Here is a 19,556-nt window from a genome sequence, read left to right on the forward strand (position 1 = left end):
CCTATCTGACCTCAACCCAGTTACCCGGGCAACTCGATACCCCTTGGTTAGACTGGTGTCAGACTTACTGGCTTCTGACTACCCGTAACGACACACACCCAAATTAAGCAAATTGCATGTCGTTTTCGTGTATAAAAATATATATTGTCGTGTATGTGCAACTAAATTATATGTTAAGTGTCTGAGTATACATTTTCTTATGTATTTAAAATTAATCGTTAGAAAAAAAGTTCTCGAATTTTCAAGACGTTGAAAGTATTTTATTTTTTGCTTTTTTAAACAAACAAAATTATTGAGGTCTGCAGTGCAGACTTTTGATTTAAATAAAATGCTAACAAAATTTCTCTAATAATTTAATACAAGTAGTAAGATATTTTTAACCGACTTCCCAAAAAGGAGGAAGTTATCAATTCGGATGTTTGTATTTTAATAAATAGATAAGTTATATCCAAATTCACACTTGCATTTCCACAATTTACAATATTTTACATATAAGTAATGATTGTAAAATAAGACAGAAAACAGTGATTTTGAATGCATTTATATTATTTTGTAATGTTTGTATAAAAAGACATTGTAATAAATTATATTATACGTACGAAAAAATGCTTGTTATTTGTTCCTTTTTTTTGTTCAGTTATAAGTGCGAATGTAGGAAAATTTGTTAGTAACTTTACCTTTGGCAGCGGTAACAACCTCGTTCAGTGGGAGCTACTTCCCGCACAAGGATAAAAAGGAGCTTATGTAGGTATTATTCTGATATACTCGTATGTCTATTGTCGGACTTAGTGGCTTCTGCGACTGCCAAGGATGTTCAAATGACATCCAGGACCTACAGTCTATCATAGTAGGTAAGTATAAGGATACTTTGGAAAATAAAACACTCCCATAACAAAACAACAAATCTATCGTATATTAAAACAGACATTTGCAGTCGATATATATTATTATTGACTTATTTGTGTATTTTAATATATGTAGGTTTATGTCTCATACTAGTTTTTCGGTTTTGTTTGCACCTACCAACACTTTCTCTCCGCCACCCAAAGGTAGACTGGTAGAGAACACCTTAGGCGTTATGTCCGCCATTGTACTATATGTGCAAGAAGTATTAAATAAATAAATAAAACGTAAACTTCTTCCCCATATACTTAGCAGTGGGTGTCGGACAGTCGGACAGACACACTCCCTGCGCCAACATGTCGCTGTAGTGCAGCTCCGACAGCAGCTCGTAGCCGCACTTGGCTGCTAACGTTATTTATAACTTAGCTTTTGCTTCCGGTTTCAAACTCGTTCAGTGGGATCTACTTCCCGCACCCGGGTAAAAAGGAGCTAAATCTATTGTACTCGCTTCTGCGACTGCCAAAGATGTTCAAATGACAGCCTTGACCCACCAGTTTATCATGGACGGTATAAGGACACACACGTAAGAAAATAAAACACTTCCATAACAACAAAATAACATCTATAATCTATTAAAACGTAAACTTCTTCCCCATATATTTGGCAGTGGGTGTCGGACAGTCGGACAGACACACTTAGCAGCTAGCATAGGTGTCTATAGTTGGAGAAATTGGTTATTTTCTAATAAAGATAAAAATAGAAAATCATTTATTCAAAGTAGACTGAAAATCAGCACTTCTTGATGGAGAAATTTACAAAAGACGGCCTCCAAAACGCTTATCATTCTCCACTTTCAGCGGTTTCAACCTCGTTGAGTGAGAACTACTCTACTAAAAAGTAAAAACTTAGGCAGTACCAATAAAGTAATCTGTGGTATAAGAAATAAAACACTCCATAACAAATAAATAACGTAGGTATATTAAGGTGTAAACTTCTTCCCCATATATTTAGCAGTGGGTGTCGGACAGTCGGACAGACACACTCCCTGCGCCGACATGTCGCTGTAGTGCAGCTCTGACAGCAGCTCGTAGCCGCACTTGGCTGCCAGTGCCTGCGAGGCCGAGGCTGTGAACACCGTCGCCGTGGCAGTGATGCCTAGCGCTTTAGCGAGAGGCTCCCTGGAACATGATAAAGGGCTCTGTTTAACCATCATCTGCCCAGCCTTTTCCCAACTATGTTGTGGTCGGCTTCCAGGCTAATCGGATGCGGCTGAGTAGGTATCAGTGTGCCACAAGGAGCGACTGCCTTATATCTGACCTCCTGTACCCAGTTACCCGGGCAAACCATTGGTTAAACTGGTGTCAGACTTAGGTACTGGATTCTGTCTACCTTCTCTGTTTAACAGTGGGTCTATTTAACCGATTTACAGAAAAGAGTGAGGTTCTCAATTCGACCGCGTAGGTATATTTTTAAACTAAACTGCTAGTTGACGCTTCTCGTGACCCAAAAACCAAAAGTTTGCAATTCACCGCAGCAATGCTGCCAGCCTCTTGGGCACCGCCCCCAATCGATGGCGATAGGGAGATTTTTTTGAGCTTTAATGGAACTGAAGGATACAAGATGTGAACTTAGGTAAAATATCAAAAAAGAGTATTGTAAGCGGGAAGTTCAAATTTTGGAATTCCATCTTCTCATTTCATCATCCATCACACAGCGACTTCACGCTGACGGATTTTCCGCTATGTATTTTCTGACCGACAACGACTGTTCGTAAGGTCAGTGTCGTTCATAATACAACTACAACTAGCTGATACTTTTTAATTGTATAAGTAAGGTATATACCTGACACGTACACCTATATCATACCTGTACCGTGTACCTATATCATATGATACATGATATCAAATGTTTGCATGCCAAAATTATGGAATATAGGAAGGTACTAGGATTCGTCAACATTTCTGTGACAACCTTACTGTTACCTACATTCTTCTTCTTCTTAGAGTTTCAACAGTCTTGTGTCGGGGTCCTTCCACTTCTCTCTATCCAGGACATCTTCCTCTTCAAGTTCGCAGATACATATGTTAATACCTACATTCTGAACAAATAAATGAATATTATTACTGACCGTGCCTCAAACAGCCTGGCGCCGATATTCTGTCCCCTGTGCTCGGGCAACACAGTCAGGCCACTGGACGTGAGGTACCGGTCCACGCCGTAGTGCTCAAACACGTTGCACATCTCCTCAGCCGCGATCAGGGTGCGGAGGAGCTTCTTCCAGGACTCACCTTGGATCTGGTGTGGTGGAAAGAAAATGTTATGATAAGGTGTAGCTTTCAAGAGATAAGATGGCTACAGCGTACCACCTGGGGCTCGATTCTGCAAATTTTACTTAAGCGACATTTGATTCACATCCGACTGAGATCAAATAACGACCCGGGGCTGCGGGTTGATCGAAAGAGTTACCGCGGCCCTGGTACATAAAAGGCCTACGACGGAACACGATGGATTTTATTCAGTAAGAGTCTGACACTCCCTCACCGCTGCTAACCCACAGCGGGAGGGGGCATTTGATGATTTTTGACGTCGTTAAAAAAAAAGGTAAGGCGTATATATATATATATGGCGGCTTTCAATAGAGAAGATGTCTGGAGCGTACCACCTGGGGCTCGATTATGCTAATTTTACTTACGTAAGATTGATATCCAACTGAGATCCAATTACGATTGAAGCGTATGTGGCTTCCGCTATTTTTTCTTTGAAGGAAACTTTTTTATCCTTTTTAATAAAGGATGACTGTGACTGTAATTATCATTGTTACCTATGTACTTATTGTACTAAATGATTTAAGAAAATTACTGAATTTTATCAATGCATATTATCTTAATCTAAAGTACCTAGCCTTGTCTAAAGTATAAATATTACCTAGATACCTACTGATACGGAAACAGGGGTGATCATGAATAGATAGGTACAAGAAAATAAGTAAATAGGTGGTAAGTTAGATAAGTTAACAGATTTATATCGTATCTATCTATATACAAGTAACTGTGCTGATTAAATATTCAAGTGCAATCATTATTATTTTATTCGTACTGTTTTCAAGTTCAAAAGAATATGTTACAAATAGACCTAGAATCTTTCGAAACGTCAAGCTAGTTTCACGAGTCCAAGGAGTTGGTCTAAGATTGAGCCTCATGGAGAAGAATCGACAAGAAAATCCATAGACATTTTGTCAAAATCAAAAGTTTTTAAAATATAATTAGGTACTTAAGCCGGTCATAATACCTATGGTTACCCAGGATAGTTACTGCTTATTACTGATTACGTTAATTGTTATGAAATAGTTTATCTTTGAATAATCTTTGGTTGATAGCTGAAATAATCAACAACCTGTGTACTTGCAAACAATATTAACCATTCCGTCATAATATTTGCTGTTGTCTAATTTTGTATGTTTATCATTCTCCTATCAGTAAGATACGATCATTGAATAAAATCGTCTGATATGAAAAATCAAGGTTTTCCTCAAGATGGCAACCAAAGATTAATTCCGAAGTGTTTACATCAATGTTTTGAGAGATATAAGAATTTAACTTCGTCCCTTGGATCCGGGCACTGATATTTAATGATATACGTAAGGAATAGTTATTTGTTATACAAGAGTGCAAAGTTGCTTTTTAACCGCGGGCTCAATTTTGATGACCGAGCAAGCGAAGTAGTAGAGCGATAGCGAGGGAATACTAATTGTTTCAATTCGCTTGCAATGTTTTTCGCTACGCTCGTGTTTCAATTTTAGAATTCTTCGCTTGCTCGGTCATCAAAATTGAGCCCGCGGTTAAAAAGCAACTTTGCACTCTTGCACAACAAATAATTTAACTATTTCATCCCACCATCTCGGAAAGAGTAGTTTTACCCTTTGATATCTGAGCGCAAAAGCCGTTTTTATCCTCAAGAGCGGCAAAGTGATTTGAATTTAGAACATCTTGTGCAATACTCCATTTGTGACAATCTTGATAAGACTTTTCAAACAAATACATATTAAACAAATAAAATACTACTTAAAATAATTATTCAATTAATTAAGTAATTTTTATTATTGTTTTTACATAGATTAATAACCTCGTCTCATTTTTAAACTGAGTTTTCAAATAAGTGAACTTTAATAGGTACTTCTTTTTAATGTGATACTCATATGAGGGGTATAGTATCAAAACCCACCAAAACGTATTTTTCAAAAATATCACAGGATACAAAAAATTGTTTAAGCTAAATCAATACAACTTACTGGGATTTTTTTATGCTAATCATTTAGTTTATGACATGGCAAAACTAATTTAAGCAGGGCAAAGAAAAAATATGAAGCTATGAAACCGTTAAAAGCATTTAAAAGTTCGTTTTAGAGGAAATTGAAATTAACCTGCCGTTATAGCGGGTTTTGAAAATGAATTGTCATATTTTGGCGGGTTTTGCAACCAAGAATAAAACTTCGGGTGGATGGCGTTATGCAAAATTTCTTAGGGCCAGATGAGTTGGATTAGTTCTACGTAACTAGGTAGGTACTATAACGTACGTAAAATAAAAACATCGGATCTTTTCAATGGCAATTATTTATTAATAAAAGAGTTATCACTAATAATCAATACGAGCTTAACACTATAATCAATGCGCAGATAGCTACTACTTTATACATTTATGGCAACTTCTTCAAAGCCTGGCTCACATAAACCATTACATTCATCATCGTCGCGTTCGTTATCTTGAGAATCATTATTCCCAATGCCCTCCAAATCTTTGTAATATTGCAAACACTCCAAATTTTTCCATTCGTCCCCAAAATGTTTTTTAAGGAGGCCATGAACATCGTTCAATTTCGATGCTTTTGGTACGATTGTGTTAGGTTGAATAACCTGTGGAGCAATCATTATAATTTTTTTATTTTTTTTCGTTACTATCTTTTTTGTGTTTCGCTCCATTCTATAAGCCTCTTCACCCTGTACTAAAACATTTTCCGTTATGGTCCGAGTGATAAAAAAGCGTTTCGATTTCATGAACGGGAAGTGCCAGGATGTCGTCGGTTTAATGATGGAAGCATAAGCTGTCTTCCAGTCATAAACTGGAATCGATGCTAGGTCTACGCATGATCCATGTTCTTGTAACACAGCTGCATATTCCGATGGAGATGTTACAACTTCTTTTGTCTTCAGCGTCTTTTCAATTTTAGCGAACACACGATCAGGCGGTATGAACGAATGCCCAACAATTGGGAAAATCAATTCAATTTTTTTTAGATGTCTTGGGGCTTCAACATAAAGCCATTTACCTAGCATGCTGATCATACCAGTGTTTTTATTTTGGCCCGAACAACCATCACATACTATACGAAGAACTTTTATATTTTCTGAGATCTCTACATTCTGTAGAAAATGGTAAACCGCACTTATAATTTCATTGCCTCCTTTGGCGTGAGTTGTTTCATTCCAATAGTAAGAATGTACGTTTTCTTTTCCGAGCTTAGCTTTCGAGTTGCCCTCCACTATAGCAAAATGGTAAAAATTAAACTGCCTGCTGAAATAGGCAGATTGATCAGGCAATTTTGGCAGAGGCTGATTTTTTTGACAGTCAAAGCTTATCGTTTTTGTGTCTTGGCTATCTTCCTTCAATATGCTGTAAAACGCTTTGTATTTAAGACCGTGGATTCTTTTCTGAATCATTAACTCGTTTCTTTTCGTTACATCTTTTTCAACTTTTAGTTGTTCCTGCAACGATATACAAGTAGAACATACGTCTGTTCTCGGGGTGCCGAACCCGATGTTATAGTACCTGTTAAATATACTCCGAAAAAAACTTTGTTTTACTTTTAGTTCAGCATCTCTTGAGTCATTATAGATCCGCCACATTTTTCTAATATTCAATCCGGCTGGCAGGTATAGTCTTTTTGTTTGTGATCTGCAGTAATGGCTTTCCTGCCCTTTAAATTTTTCTATGAACCATTGTACTGAGAGTTTTTTTGCTTCATACAGATGTGATTTTCGATTGCCTCCTCTTGTTTCTTTAATGGGAGAGCCTTCGCTGTTATAAAATCTGGTCATTACCCCTTGGACCCGATCTTTTTTTATTTGTAAAGCATTCAAAAATGTGTCTCGGCATACGGGAACAAGCAATCCGTCTTTAGAGCATAATATAGTATATTTTATGGCTAATTTCCTCTGGCTATTCGGCTTGGACTTCACCGCTTGCTTGATACTGCAATATCTCAGAATAAAATTATCTTGCTGAAGTTTCGTCTTACATTTATAAAAGTTTTTGTGAAACTTTCTTATATCTTGACATGTAAGTAAGGTACAGCGAAAAGCCTTTTGATTGTGCTCACATCTTGGAAATGTTGGCAATTTCTTGGCTTCGTAGCTGAAAAAATATTAATAATAAAATAAAAATCAAAAGGCACACAAACGACAAACACAGTAGTTAGGAATAAGTATTACGCGGGAATCGTAACGAATCGGTTCAGGACTACGTTTTTTGCTTTTTAATTTAACTTTTCGCGACAATTATTGGGATTAGTAGTAAAACACAATGTAGTGAAATAAAAATAAATAATAATCGCTCTGCTAAATACCTAATTTCGAATGGGCTGGATGCATCTTGCATAAAACTTTTTTGGAAGAAGTTTGAACACAATAATGACAAAGTTTTACATACCGTTTCTTGCGCTCCACTTCACGCTTCCACGAAGATGGATCGCGTGGTCGTTTCCTACTATGTTTAGGATCACATTTTTTAACAAATTGCGCTAATTCATCCATATTTTCACATTAAATTCGTTAAAAAACCACACACAAGTTTTCGCCGGCACTCAACAATCGCCATACTGTTTTATTGATCACGTGACGCAAATGCGGTGCTGTTATTGGTCGATTCAATTATGGAGGATTTTGTTACTGGTATGCACTGTTATAGGGGCTTTTGATTTTGAATCTATTTTTGGTGGGCAGATTTTTGTAGTTTTAGCGGGTTCTGGTACGAAACTAGCCAAGCATTTTAAAGCAATTTTTACGAGGTTTCCAACGGTGCTACTAACTCAAATTTGGTCCATAAGCATTATAGCGGATTTTGATTTTATACCCCTCATATATGCGCGCCATTTTGTTTTTTTTTTTTGCATTTAGAAATTTCCTCGATGAGGTGGGATGAAAAGTTACGTGTTGCACTCGAGTGCAAAGATTTTTCACCTTGTGCTCTTTTGATTCCCTCGCTATCGCTCAGGATTCTAATTATTGAATCGTGTTTCAATTTTAGATTAGTTCCTTCGCTTGCTCGGTCTTGTATAACAAATAACTATTGTTGAAGTAAATATCAATCAGCACGGACGTATATATATATATAGTATAGCTTTACTAAGGGGGGTGGAGGTCCAAAATCCAAAACAGGTAAGAACCCACTGCAACGCTAGTTAAATCTTTCATTCCCAATCTAACAAACATTATGACTATAACACTCAAGTATACCCAAGTAGCACAAAACTGTTGCTTAAGAGCTTTAGAGCCAATCCGATTATTACTGAAGGTGCCAAGCTTAAGCGCCAGAGCGTGCTCTACAGACCTTATGCAGCAGCTTTGCAGCCAAAGGGGCACAACTTTTTGCAGTCTATAGTTCCATTAGAACTTCATAGGAGAGGCATAAAAGCGATACAGGAGCGGCAACTAATAATTAACACCATACTAAAGCTCTTATGGCGATGATTGAATGAATGATAAATTTAGCTGAATGACGAAAACTTCACTGATCGTTCATCTCGTCTCTCATTTATAAAATATATTTATTGTTCCTGAGTCAGACATTACTGAATACAAATAAATATTAAGTGAAGGCAAGTGTTTTTGAGCTATATTTTGTATTATATGGTAAGTAGCTACAAACGCAGATCAGTTTATCGTGAATATAGTTGATATTGTTGAAGTATTTTTAACGCGCCTCAATAATTACCTCAGAATATCGTAAAATATATAAATATTATTATATAAATATTTTTGTATCACATACATACACGATATTGAAATTACATGCTGGACTACATTCGTTTTTAGTAAGTTGCTTGTTCGATATTTAGATACATTTTACTACAAATGCGATAAAAACCTATTAATTTCTCGATTACTAATAAATAATTATCTTGTAAACATGGCGTCCATTGAAAGCAGCTTTAAGTTGCAACTTCAACCTTAAAAACTCTTCTCTGCGCGTCATAGCGCTAAGTTTCACTCTTCTGAAGGTCCAAGTAATATCTGTACCACTATTGCAGTTCAAGTCTGCACTGTGATACTGCAGATATCAAACCACACTATTAATGGCTACTTGTTTAGAGATCCGTAGAAGTCGTTGGAAACTCTATAATACGATGATATACCTATTATTCTTAATTGTTTAACACTTAATTACTATGTTTTACCTTGTTTTCAAAATAATAAAAAACTTATAATGCACAACAAAATAAACAAGAACTTTGCATCTGTCCATCTAAATGGGAAAAACGCAGTGTTTCACTATACTTGAGAGTAAATAAATGGAGCTACTGATTTTTTTTATATTCTTGAATAAATACATATTTTCTGTTATAAGTTTTTTTTTTTACTTCAAAACAAACATTATTTTTTCTCTGTAACTGATTCGTTATCAGTAATTGAGAAAACAAAATCTACGGGACCCTTGCTTGTGTTTGTGAATAAAATAACAGAATGTATCCAAATGAGCAGGCAATGTCTATTAACCTCTTGCTTCTATTGTGGAGCCTTAATGTGGCTATAAGTAGAACAGAGGTTCAAATTCCTACTTAAGCCTGCACAAAAGAACAAATCACTTCTGCAATGGAACCTTTAGTGGCAGAAAAGTGATAAATATATCTTTTATACAGTTCCGTTAAAAAGTCTACAATTAGAGTCTTTATGCAGTTCTAACGCGTACATCAGCGGCAATAGAAACTTTTTAGCAGCTTTAACCTTTAACATAATTGTTTGAACTTTCTTTTAAAGATGTAGGCTGCAAATGGGTTGTAGAATGATCTCTTGTAAAACCTAGAGTGACATTTGGTTCAGTTTCTGCTGCCTTAAGTGATATTTACAGCTATGAGCAGCTACGGAAGCAATAGTAGAACTTAAAGTTACTTTCGGAACCCCTAAAGCACTACTGTACAGCTAACAGTTGCAAAGTAGGCTGCTATTTCCACCAGTGTGCTAGTTGGGTAGTCGCGGCCTCGCGGGTAATCTATGTCATGTACTTTGAATAAATGATTATTTATTCAAAGTACATTCAAAGTTTATTCAAAATACATTACACATAAAACGTTTTATTTCAAGGCACCTACTTAGATTAATTATATTTTTTTATTAATTATAATTAATCTAAGTAGGTGCCTTGAAATAAAACGTTTTATGTAATGTATTTTTGCAATACAAGGTGTTGATTTGCATTTGTGCCATATTTCAGGAGGACATAAAATACATAAATAATCGATTGGAATTACAGTAGACGGGAAATAGCTAATATGCACTGCTTTTTTTGTCATTGTAATGTCGTAGTATTTCAGAAGTAATCCAATTTTATGAATAAAAGGACCATGGGCAAAAATGTATGAAGCCTGGGCTCACCCACCAACAGAGATGAGACCACTTTGAATATACTTGTAAAGCACTAAATATAAAGATTTAAACTCATTTTTGCGAAAAATCCATGGGGTTATTTTGTTATAAATATTTTTCTCCGACCATAAATAAACTAATATTCTGCAAAAAGTAGTGCTGTTATGGCAGTGTAGGCTTTGTTATTGAACACCTTTAACTAGTTTTAATTCCAGGTTTAATGTATACATAAAAAATAAAACAGCTGCTAACAGTTAAAATTATTTTTGTTAACATTTCAATCAATATCAATAATAATGTCGTCTAAATATTCTGCCGGTGGATTAAATTGTGAGTGCCTGCCTAACCCTAGATACCATATTATTGAAATGATATGAGCACAACTTCCTGCTGAGCGTCTACCTGTTAGACACGAGCAGTAATACTGAGCGATGGCATCTCGACCCATTTCGTTTCTGTTAACCAGAATGTATACCTACGTAATATGTAAACCTATTTAGGTGCATATCTTTTTTTTGCCATGGAATTGAAGGTAGTGCCCATAGTAACAACTTTAGTACAAACAAAAACCTTCACAACTATGCTATATATGTAATATAATATATGCTATAACTCTGTTGGACAATGAGCCCAATTTGACTCATGGTCCTTTATGAATGATCGTTGCGTATGCTTTGTGTTTGCGTTTGTGTGAGGGCGCAGCACGGTTTTAAGGCCAGTAACACACGCGCCAAGTTTAAATACGGCTAGATGACATTGACGGAATTCCGAAAAAAAAAATACGTAGGTACCAATTTTTTTGTTGATTTGGGTTGAGAATCATTAGCATAATTACTTCCTTGAATATGGCACGGATGCAAATCAACAGCTTGTATTTATTAAAAAGTAAATGACAAAAGTGAAACTTTAAAGTAATAGTCTTTTACGTTTTTTTGCTAACTCATTAATAATTTCTTTGGAATCAAGGTGCATTGCCAGCTCTCGGTGTACGCTCATTAAAGTCAAACCAGTAAGTCTTTCATCGCCCATTTTGTTTCTCAGATAAGTTTTTAATCTTTTCAAGGTGGAGGACGACCTTTCAGGGGTTGCAGTAGGTAGACACTGGCTGTGTAGCTAAAATAAGAAGAAGCTTTTTTATTGTAGGAAAAAACTGCTCATCGCAGTTATCGATCACGTCAATCACAGTGGCAGGTTTTTTTTCTATAGATTGCCAATGATAATGCCATATCTCATATTCACTGAGAAATACTGGGCATTCATTTTCCCCACCAAGAAATGTGTGTGCAATCTTATTAAGATTATCTTTAATCCTTGAGTCATTAGGTACTAGTTTTTTCGGGGAGTAGCATTTGTATGCCTTCTATCGTCGATTCACGTCGATTCATTCACGAAAGAGCGTCGAGTTCTCTAATAACATGATCAATGAATGGGTAAAACACATTTCGTCGGTAATATATTTCTGCAGTATCTGCTGCAATATTATAGCGCATGGTTTGCCTACCAGTTATTCTTGGCAAAATTATATCGCTTGAGCTCATTTGTTGTGCTTGCTCAAAAAGAAACGCGAAGAGACGAAATAGACTGGGTTGGCTTGGTGTGCGCCGCCGAGGTGCGCCGAAGCGCGGAGTAGCGACGGACGGCGCGGCGCGACGTGACGGCAACAGTGCCCATTCCCGCGCTCTTCACACTGCCGCCCACACGGGCGCGAGTAAACGCATCGCGATACTCGCACGACAGATGATACGCTCTACCCCAAAGACTATAAAACCACGCTACCCACAGCAATAACTATTGTTTTCTACAATCGGCGCTATGCAATATATAATTTTTTTTAGGACAAGATCAATTCATAATCATAAGAGCAATCAAATGACATGGTAATAATATAATTGCACACATTTTTTTACGTTTATACTTCCGATAGCGATTGTAGAAGTGAATTGTCCAAGGGGCTAGGACCCACCTTATCAAAATCCTCTTCCTCATCATCCTTACTCTTGACAATGACTATGTTGAACCCCACCAGGTCTTTGGGCTGTCCATCCACCTCTGTGAAGCAGGCCAGGCTCGTGTTCCCAGATACATAGGCCTCCCAGTTCGCTCTGATCGTTGCTATGGATACTGGGTCATCGTTTATTCCTGAAATACGAAAAAATAGGATATTAATCTACATACTCGTATACATGCCTACATATTTAATCTTTAGTGTAATTCCTTGTGAGTTGCAAGTAGGATATCACTGGAACTTCAAAAGAAATAAGCTGTGCAGGACGTATTATAGTGCACGAGCATTTGCTTGGACACAGGTGCACTCACTATTCCTTCACTCTCTGCGCGCGATGGGACGACAATCCGACACCACTGAGAGAGATCACAAGCACGACCGACAGCAACGGGCAACACGATACTCGGGAGTATCAATCACCAACTTGAAGACTTCGGACTGCTTTGTTTTGTTAGATCCAATTTCGGTCTGACCCGAGAGTCGGACACGAGGATATGCATATAGCATCGTCTTAACCAACTAATAGTATAACAGAGATATGAGTATGTCTTCATCTTCTTATCGAATGAGCTGCAGGTTTGTTCATATAACAAGTCAGAGTTTTCTCAACTCCACCTGACGGCCTCCGACGTGGAATTGTAACAACGACTGCTACTGAGTAGCATTCGGGAATATAAGTAATGAATTTCTTACCTAATATAGCACAAAGCGGTTCGTCTCTTAGAAACGTCTCCTGCATCATATCCAAACATATTTTTCTTGTGCTCTCATCCATGTCTCTTATTTGATACCTGAAAACAAAAGAAAAATTAATAGTTTAAAAAACTAAAAAACACTCTAATCATGTATTGTCATCAGAATTTAGCGCGTGTGCAAAATTTTATCCTAATCGAAGACCGGGTAGTGTCAAACTAAGATTCTTATATTTTCTTACATACAAGTACAAGCGTGTTAACAAATATCTTGCTTCTTCAATAGCTAAATGTAAATATTCTTAACCGACTTCCCAAAAAGAGGAGGTTTCAATTTAGAATGATTGTATTTTTTTCACAAAAGCGAGTGAGCCATACTACATTTTGGAACAACAAATGAGCTATTGATTTTTTTAAAATAGGATCAGCTCTTGAGATTAGCAAGTTTTATCAAACTCTTCAGCTTCATAACGTGAAATATACCACTTAAAATATGACTGAATCCCTTTACCTTAAAAGTAAATGTGAAATACATTACATTTGTGCCGGCTTGCCGTCTCTCTCGCGGCCCTTGAACCGGCTCCAGACTTGCCCGATGGGCACGCTCGCTGGTCGCACAAACGGCATCTATAAAGTGTAACAATTGAATATAATCACGTTTAGTAAGGGGATTCATTGAACTATTTGTGTTTAATTTAACACTGGGCCATTTGGTTCTGAAGACAATTGACACATAATAAAATAGGCTGCTGTCTGTAACGCAAAAACTTATGAAATTATTTTCATATGATTTTCATCAAGAGGAATAGGGATGCTTGTGTATACTCGTGGAATTTTTATTTACTTTTTGGGTGTCTATAAGGTCGCTTTTTAAGAGAGGAGATCTTGAGGCAAACGGAAAATGAGATGCCAGTTTACCTCTTAAGGTTCAAAATTTCTCGAGTTGTGATTCTATAACGTCTACCTTTTAAAGGAAATAAACTTTAACTGCAACTGCGCCCAGTCATCTAGGTGTTAAGTAATATAGCGAGTCGGCCGCGGCTTGCCGGTCAATGCGCACGTTATGTAACAACTACGTGACAATAATATTTTGCAAGATGCACTTGTCCATAAGGACGGATATATATCTTCGATAGGACCAAAATCATTTGTTACTGTTTGCTAGAGCGAGTACTCCAGAAGATACACTTGTGTTCGCGGCTACGGGATTCATCGCGCGAGTTACCGCGGCGATGGTTCATTAAGGGCTTAAGAAGGAACATCATGGGGTTTAGTCAGTAAGAGTCTGACACTCCCTCACGCTGCACCCACAACGGGAAAGGTCATTTGGTGATTTCCCATTAAAATAAATACACTTGTGTGCTTCACAGTGCTGCACACCGGGGGAATATGCATTTGTTTCTTTTGCTTCTGGTCTATCACCCAAATAATATCCATCCTCCGAGCCTTTTCCCAAACTATGTTGGGGTTGGCTTCCAGTCTAACCGGATTCAGCTGAGTACCAGTGCTTTACAAGAAGCGACTGCCTATCTGACCTCCTCAACCCAGTTACCCGAGCAACCCGATACCCCTTGGTTAGACTGGTGTCAAACTTACTGGCTTCCGACTACCCGTAACGACTGCCAAGGATGTTCAATGACAGCCGGGACCTACAGTTTAACGTGCCATCCGAAACACAGTCAATGGTGTCTAGGATATACTTAGAAAGTACATACAAACTTAGAAAAGTTGCATAGTACTTGTCTGACCTGCGCCCTCGTACCTACACGAGAGGTTGGTTCTTTGCCCACCACGACTTTTCCCAAATAATAACGCGTGAATATACTGAATATACTTCTGAAGACCTTATCTCTTGTAGTCTTTGACGGTTGACATGAAACAGATACATAGCGTAAGCCTATATAGCTCTCAAGTGGTATTTGAATAGAGAGGCAAAATATGGGTTAAGACATCTAGAGAGCAGATGGTTTCATGAACTAGTTTAAGCTAATTCCCATAGTTTTACAACAGATCTACTACAAATTAACACCAGTTCAAAATGTGCAGAAATCCGCCCCAACGACGACCCTACAGAGTGATTCTCTATGTACTTAATGCTTGCCTAGCCTTTTCCCAACTATGTTGGTGTCGGCTTCCAGTGTAACCGGATGCGGCTGAGTACCAGTGTGCCACAAGGAGCGACTGCCTATCTGACCTTCTCATCCTAGTTACTTAGGCAACCGAATAGCTGCCAAATATTTTAAATGATTTTCTAGTATTTTTGTCCTACTAATGGTTATTGACAAAAGCGATCAAAAATACACAAAACTTCAATTTCCTTATCGTTGTTTTGAGTCATAAAATAACTTCTGTTTTGTTTGTATGAGCCATAATGTAACTTTGACAGTGAAGTTTTTTGTCCACTGTGTTTCTCGCGGTTCCTTATAAAAAATGTCATCGGTTTTCCCGCGCCTGCACTTTGTACATCTGGATAACAAAATATTTTAAACCTATCTCAATAATGTATTAATTCTGTATAGATAAAAGAATGCAGTACATTATTTTTATAAACTTAAAAATAACTCATATCATCTATGCATATAGTTTTTTTTTTGTAAATAGAGAATATATCCTTAAAAAATCACAGTTAAATAAATAATTAATTTAAAAACACATTTCATACCTTTGAAAAACTTCTAAACACAACACAACAAAACACACAAACACTAAAAAAAGCGGCAAAATTAATAATTATTATCAGAACACTATTACATATTATTATATATTTACTTACATTATTATATAATTCGTATATGTGCTGACTATGACAGCACAACCACGTGACTGCAAGCTACAAGACTCCCAAACAACAGAACTAGCCATCACCAACTATAAACATAGCCAAAACTATCAAAAACGAACCTTATGCTAACGAAATAAGAGTTATGTAAACAGCATGGTTAAGATTGTAAAAAGGGATGTAAATATATCGTATGTTTGCATGTGTGCGTGTCGGTGCGTTTCCATTGTACACGGATGAATCATAATTTATGCTAATAGATTTGACATAGTTTTACTTGTTTTGCGTTTGTTGTTTTTGTTCAGTAGCTGTGAGTACGGCTCTTGTGACTCTAGTATATGGGTTCAAAGAAGACTTTTTAAATAAATACTGAATGATAATTTCAGTTGATCCACTGTTTTGTCGGGGTAATATGATAACTCAGATTAACTACGTAGTTAATTACGTAACTCGTTATTATAATTCCTGAAACTTAGGATCCAGCTGAAAATAAGATGGTGAAAATGTACAAACACTCTTATTGAATAACTGTACCAATGATGAGGAAAATATTTTTAGTAGGTAGCTGTTGCCTGTGGAACCACCCGTGTCTCAAGGAAACTATTTCCCGCAACCGGATAAAAATTAGTATCTGTGTGCAGTACATGTCAGTTAATTAGTTTTGGCTTGTAAGCAGGGACAGACAGGTAGGTAGAGCTACTTTAATGCGTAAGAAAAGCAACGTCTGTCACGTTATCATATGAGTATGACAATGGACACGCACGTCATGCTGTCACGTACAAAATTTCGACGTAATACTGATAATACTTATCATTCAATGCATGTTGTTACAAAAAAGATACGCGAATATCTTAAAAAATCAGTTTGTTTAATGAGCCATATCTCTTAAACTACTGCATTTTCCTTAATGTACTTTAGTAAGTACATATTTAGTAAATAGGTATATGTAATGTAGAGGAAAATTAATTATTCAACTTTATAGTTCAGTTATCTTAAATAAAAAAATAATGAAAAATATTTAAAATGGGTGACCGGTGGCTAGGGTCCCAGAGACAGAAACCTCCTCACAATACGTGCCGTATCAAGGAGTACTGCCTTCTGAAACAGTCCCTTGATCCAGCCGTCGAGAGCGAGAACGAGAGCTTCCTGAGGTGTTGGTCGAGGCTCTTGGCTATTACACCATTGGCCGTAACGAAAATTGGCGTGACTTTTCTTCTGATCTATTTGTTTTAGAAAACAGTAACAAATTGCCTGCGAACCTTCATGTCTCCAAAACTGTTGTGCGCAAACACATGTACATACCTACTCAAGGTATTATGATTAAATTGGCTGTAAAGATTTTGCGAAAAAGACGAATAGGCCGTGGCGAAAAGATTTTTGGCTGTCACAAAAATCCTGTGAAGGAAAAATTCTTAATGTGACATTCGAAAAATGCAAAATTTTATTAATCTGTACAAATAATATTTGAATTGAATCCCTATCTATCCCTCCTAAAAACTATCGTACCGGACATGATCATCCCGTCTCGTGTCTACAACGGACACGCGCACTCACTCACGGTGAAACACGTTCATGACGCGCCAGCATATCTATTTGTGATTTATCTCAACAACTCGTATCTACTGATCTACTGGTGTCTATTGGAGGAATTATCAGTAGATTATTAACTTTATTTTATGTTTGACTGCAGTTTTTCCTGCTATCTGTACTACCTTTTCGCGTAAGGCTGCCCGCAAACGTCAGGCTTTTTGTAGGACAGATAAAATCGGACCGATTTTCTGTAGGATGTCCTGGCTAGGTTTTCTAACCGACTTCGCTATTGCTACCAGTGTGATATATTTTCGTTAAAAGCTCTATCTATCTAGTATATCGAAACTGTAAGTAAAGTAGCTTTCCGCCAATGACCAGCCTAGTGATATTTTTGAGACACAGTAGTATTCTTTTGACGGATAAAGTCGGTCCTGTTCCCGATCTCTCTCCGGTGGTGTCGGATTGTCGTCCCATCGCGCTATGAGAGTGAAGGAGTAGTGAGTGCACCTGTGTCCAAGCAAATGCTTGTGCACTAAGTATTAAATGTCCTGCGCAGCTGGCTAATCTCCTTATATGAGAACAGACAGTTAGAACCAGTAATCATCTTGGACGCTATCGTCATCATTTTCGACAGTGTAATAAAAGCTACAGAACCTTACCTATGAACTCCATTTTAAGCTGGGCCCACAGCCCACTTGCAACTCCTCCGGTTTCATGGGCGGAGATAATCATAATCCCAATAGGAAGTTCTATTGCTCCTTTTGTACTTAATAAATTAAATATAACCATCTGGAACACTCTGGAACAAAACAAAATGTCCTGATTGAAAGTCAATTGTCTTGACATTAGTGTAACGAACAATAAATATTGATTGAATCGCTCCAGTGGTAATGGATCAATGCTGAATATCGTTGTTATTTATTTGGAGATCAACTTCAAAGAGTGCAGGAGTGTTCAAGGTCGGACGATGGATGTTTTGAAGAGTTATCCTTGATCAAACAGAGTATGTTATAAAAAAAGTCAACTAGAATATAAACATCCGATTGAAAACCTCCTCCTTTTTGGGAAGTCGGTAAAAAAATCGTGATATTCATTGTTGTTGTGTAAAAATCTGGCAATTGTCAGGGTATAATCTGTAACATTTGTGTTAACATTGCTATTATGCTCAAAGTCAGCGCTTTTCCTGTTTATTTCCTGTAGTTGACTTTGTGTTGGTCTAGACCAGTCTTTCCCAAAGTGGGCGATAACGCCCCCTTGTGGGCGCTGCAGGTCTCAAGGGGGGCGGTAAGAGACCCAGAAAGAAAATGGGGGCGTTGTATAGAGGCCTAGGGGGTCATTTATAATTTTATTTACTCTCAGCAACAACAACTTATGAACACCAACTAATATGAACTAAAAGATTGCTCAAACTCGGAAAGTTGGAGCACCGAAAAACAGACATACAGCTGACTGTCGATCCAGTCACGGTTTCTTTTAATTCGTGTTTAATTCGAGAAATTCTCGAACAAACACTACTTTTATGTCCCAAAACTCAAAAATTTTCGCGCTCGCTTCACTCGCGGTTTCTTTACTTTCTGCTTGAATTTTTTTATCACATTTTATTAATAAGAAAGTAACTTCTAGTTTCCATATGAACTTTCTTATTTACGGTACTACTTTAAGTCCTAAAATTTTAATACATAGGTGCCAACACCAACAAAGAGTTATTATGTACGTTTGGGCTACATTTTAATTAATTTTTCTTTTGAGTTCTAAAATATAAAATTTTCACGCTCGCTTCGCTCGCGCAATCGGAAGCTATGTTCCCGTGTTTTTGCATTCACCAACCAGCAATAACTTATGTACGATTAGACTACATTTTACATAATTTTTGCAAAAAAAATTCGCGCTCGCTTCGCTCGCGCAATCGGTAACTACATATGTTTTTCATAAGGATTTGAATTGCAGTTGGAAGGCGCCATAGGAATCTTGCCCAGGGCGCTGGTAGAGTTAAAACCGGCACTGAATACATCATCTGTGAAAATTTCAACTCTCTAACTATCCCGGTTCATGACATACCGCCTGGTGACAGA

General features: G+C 37.3%; 1 protein-coding gene across 1 annotated transcript; it reads right to left on the bottom strand.

Annotated features, from left to right (window-relative positions):
- Positions 1–1,822: 1,822 nt before the first annotated feature.
- LOC124643656 lies at positions 1,823–15,893 on the bottom strand. Its single transcript, XM_047182673.1, has 6 exons — positions 15,838–15,893; positions 13,714–13,802; positions 13,177–13,274; positions 12,442–12,617; positions 2,972–3,138; positions 1,823–2,021 (listed from the first exon to the last, which is right to left on the bottom strand). The coding sequence occupies exons 2-6, from the start codon at positions 13,800–13,802 to the stop codon at positions 1,823–1,825; spliced, it is 729 nt and encodes a 242-aa protein (XP_047038629.1). The 5' UTR covers positions 15,838–15,893.
- Positions 15,894–19,556: the final 3,663 nt, after the last annotated feature.

Source organism: Helicoverpa zea, chromosome 28 (genome assembly GCF_022581195.2).
Source record: "Helicoverpa zea isolate HzStark_Cry1AcR chromosome 28, ilHelZeax1.1, whole genome shotgun sequence".
NCBI lineage: Eukaryota > Metazoa > Arthropoda > Insecta > Lepidoptera > Noctuidae > Helicoverpa > Helicoverpa zea.

Bases quoted from the DNA above. Each gene is read 5' to 3' on its own strand.
- LOC124643656 (XM_047182673.1), bottom strand. From the start codon at position 13,802: ATGCCGTTTGTGCGACCAGCGAGCGTGCCCATCGGGCAAGTCTGGAGC. The intron at 12,618-13,176 runs GTAAGAAATTCA...TTCGTATTTCAG, and splicing joins ACCGCTTTGTGCTATATTAG to GAATAAACGATGACCCAGTA. The intron at 3,139-12,441 runs GTGGGTCCTAGC...CCACCACACCAG, and splicing joins AGGAAGAGGATTTTGATAAG to ATCCAAGGTGAGTCCTGGAA.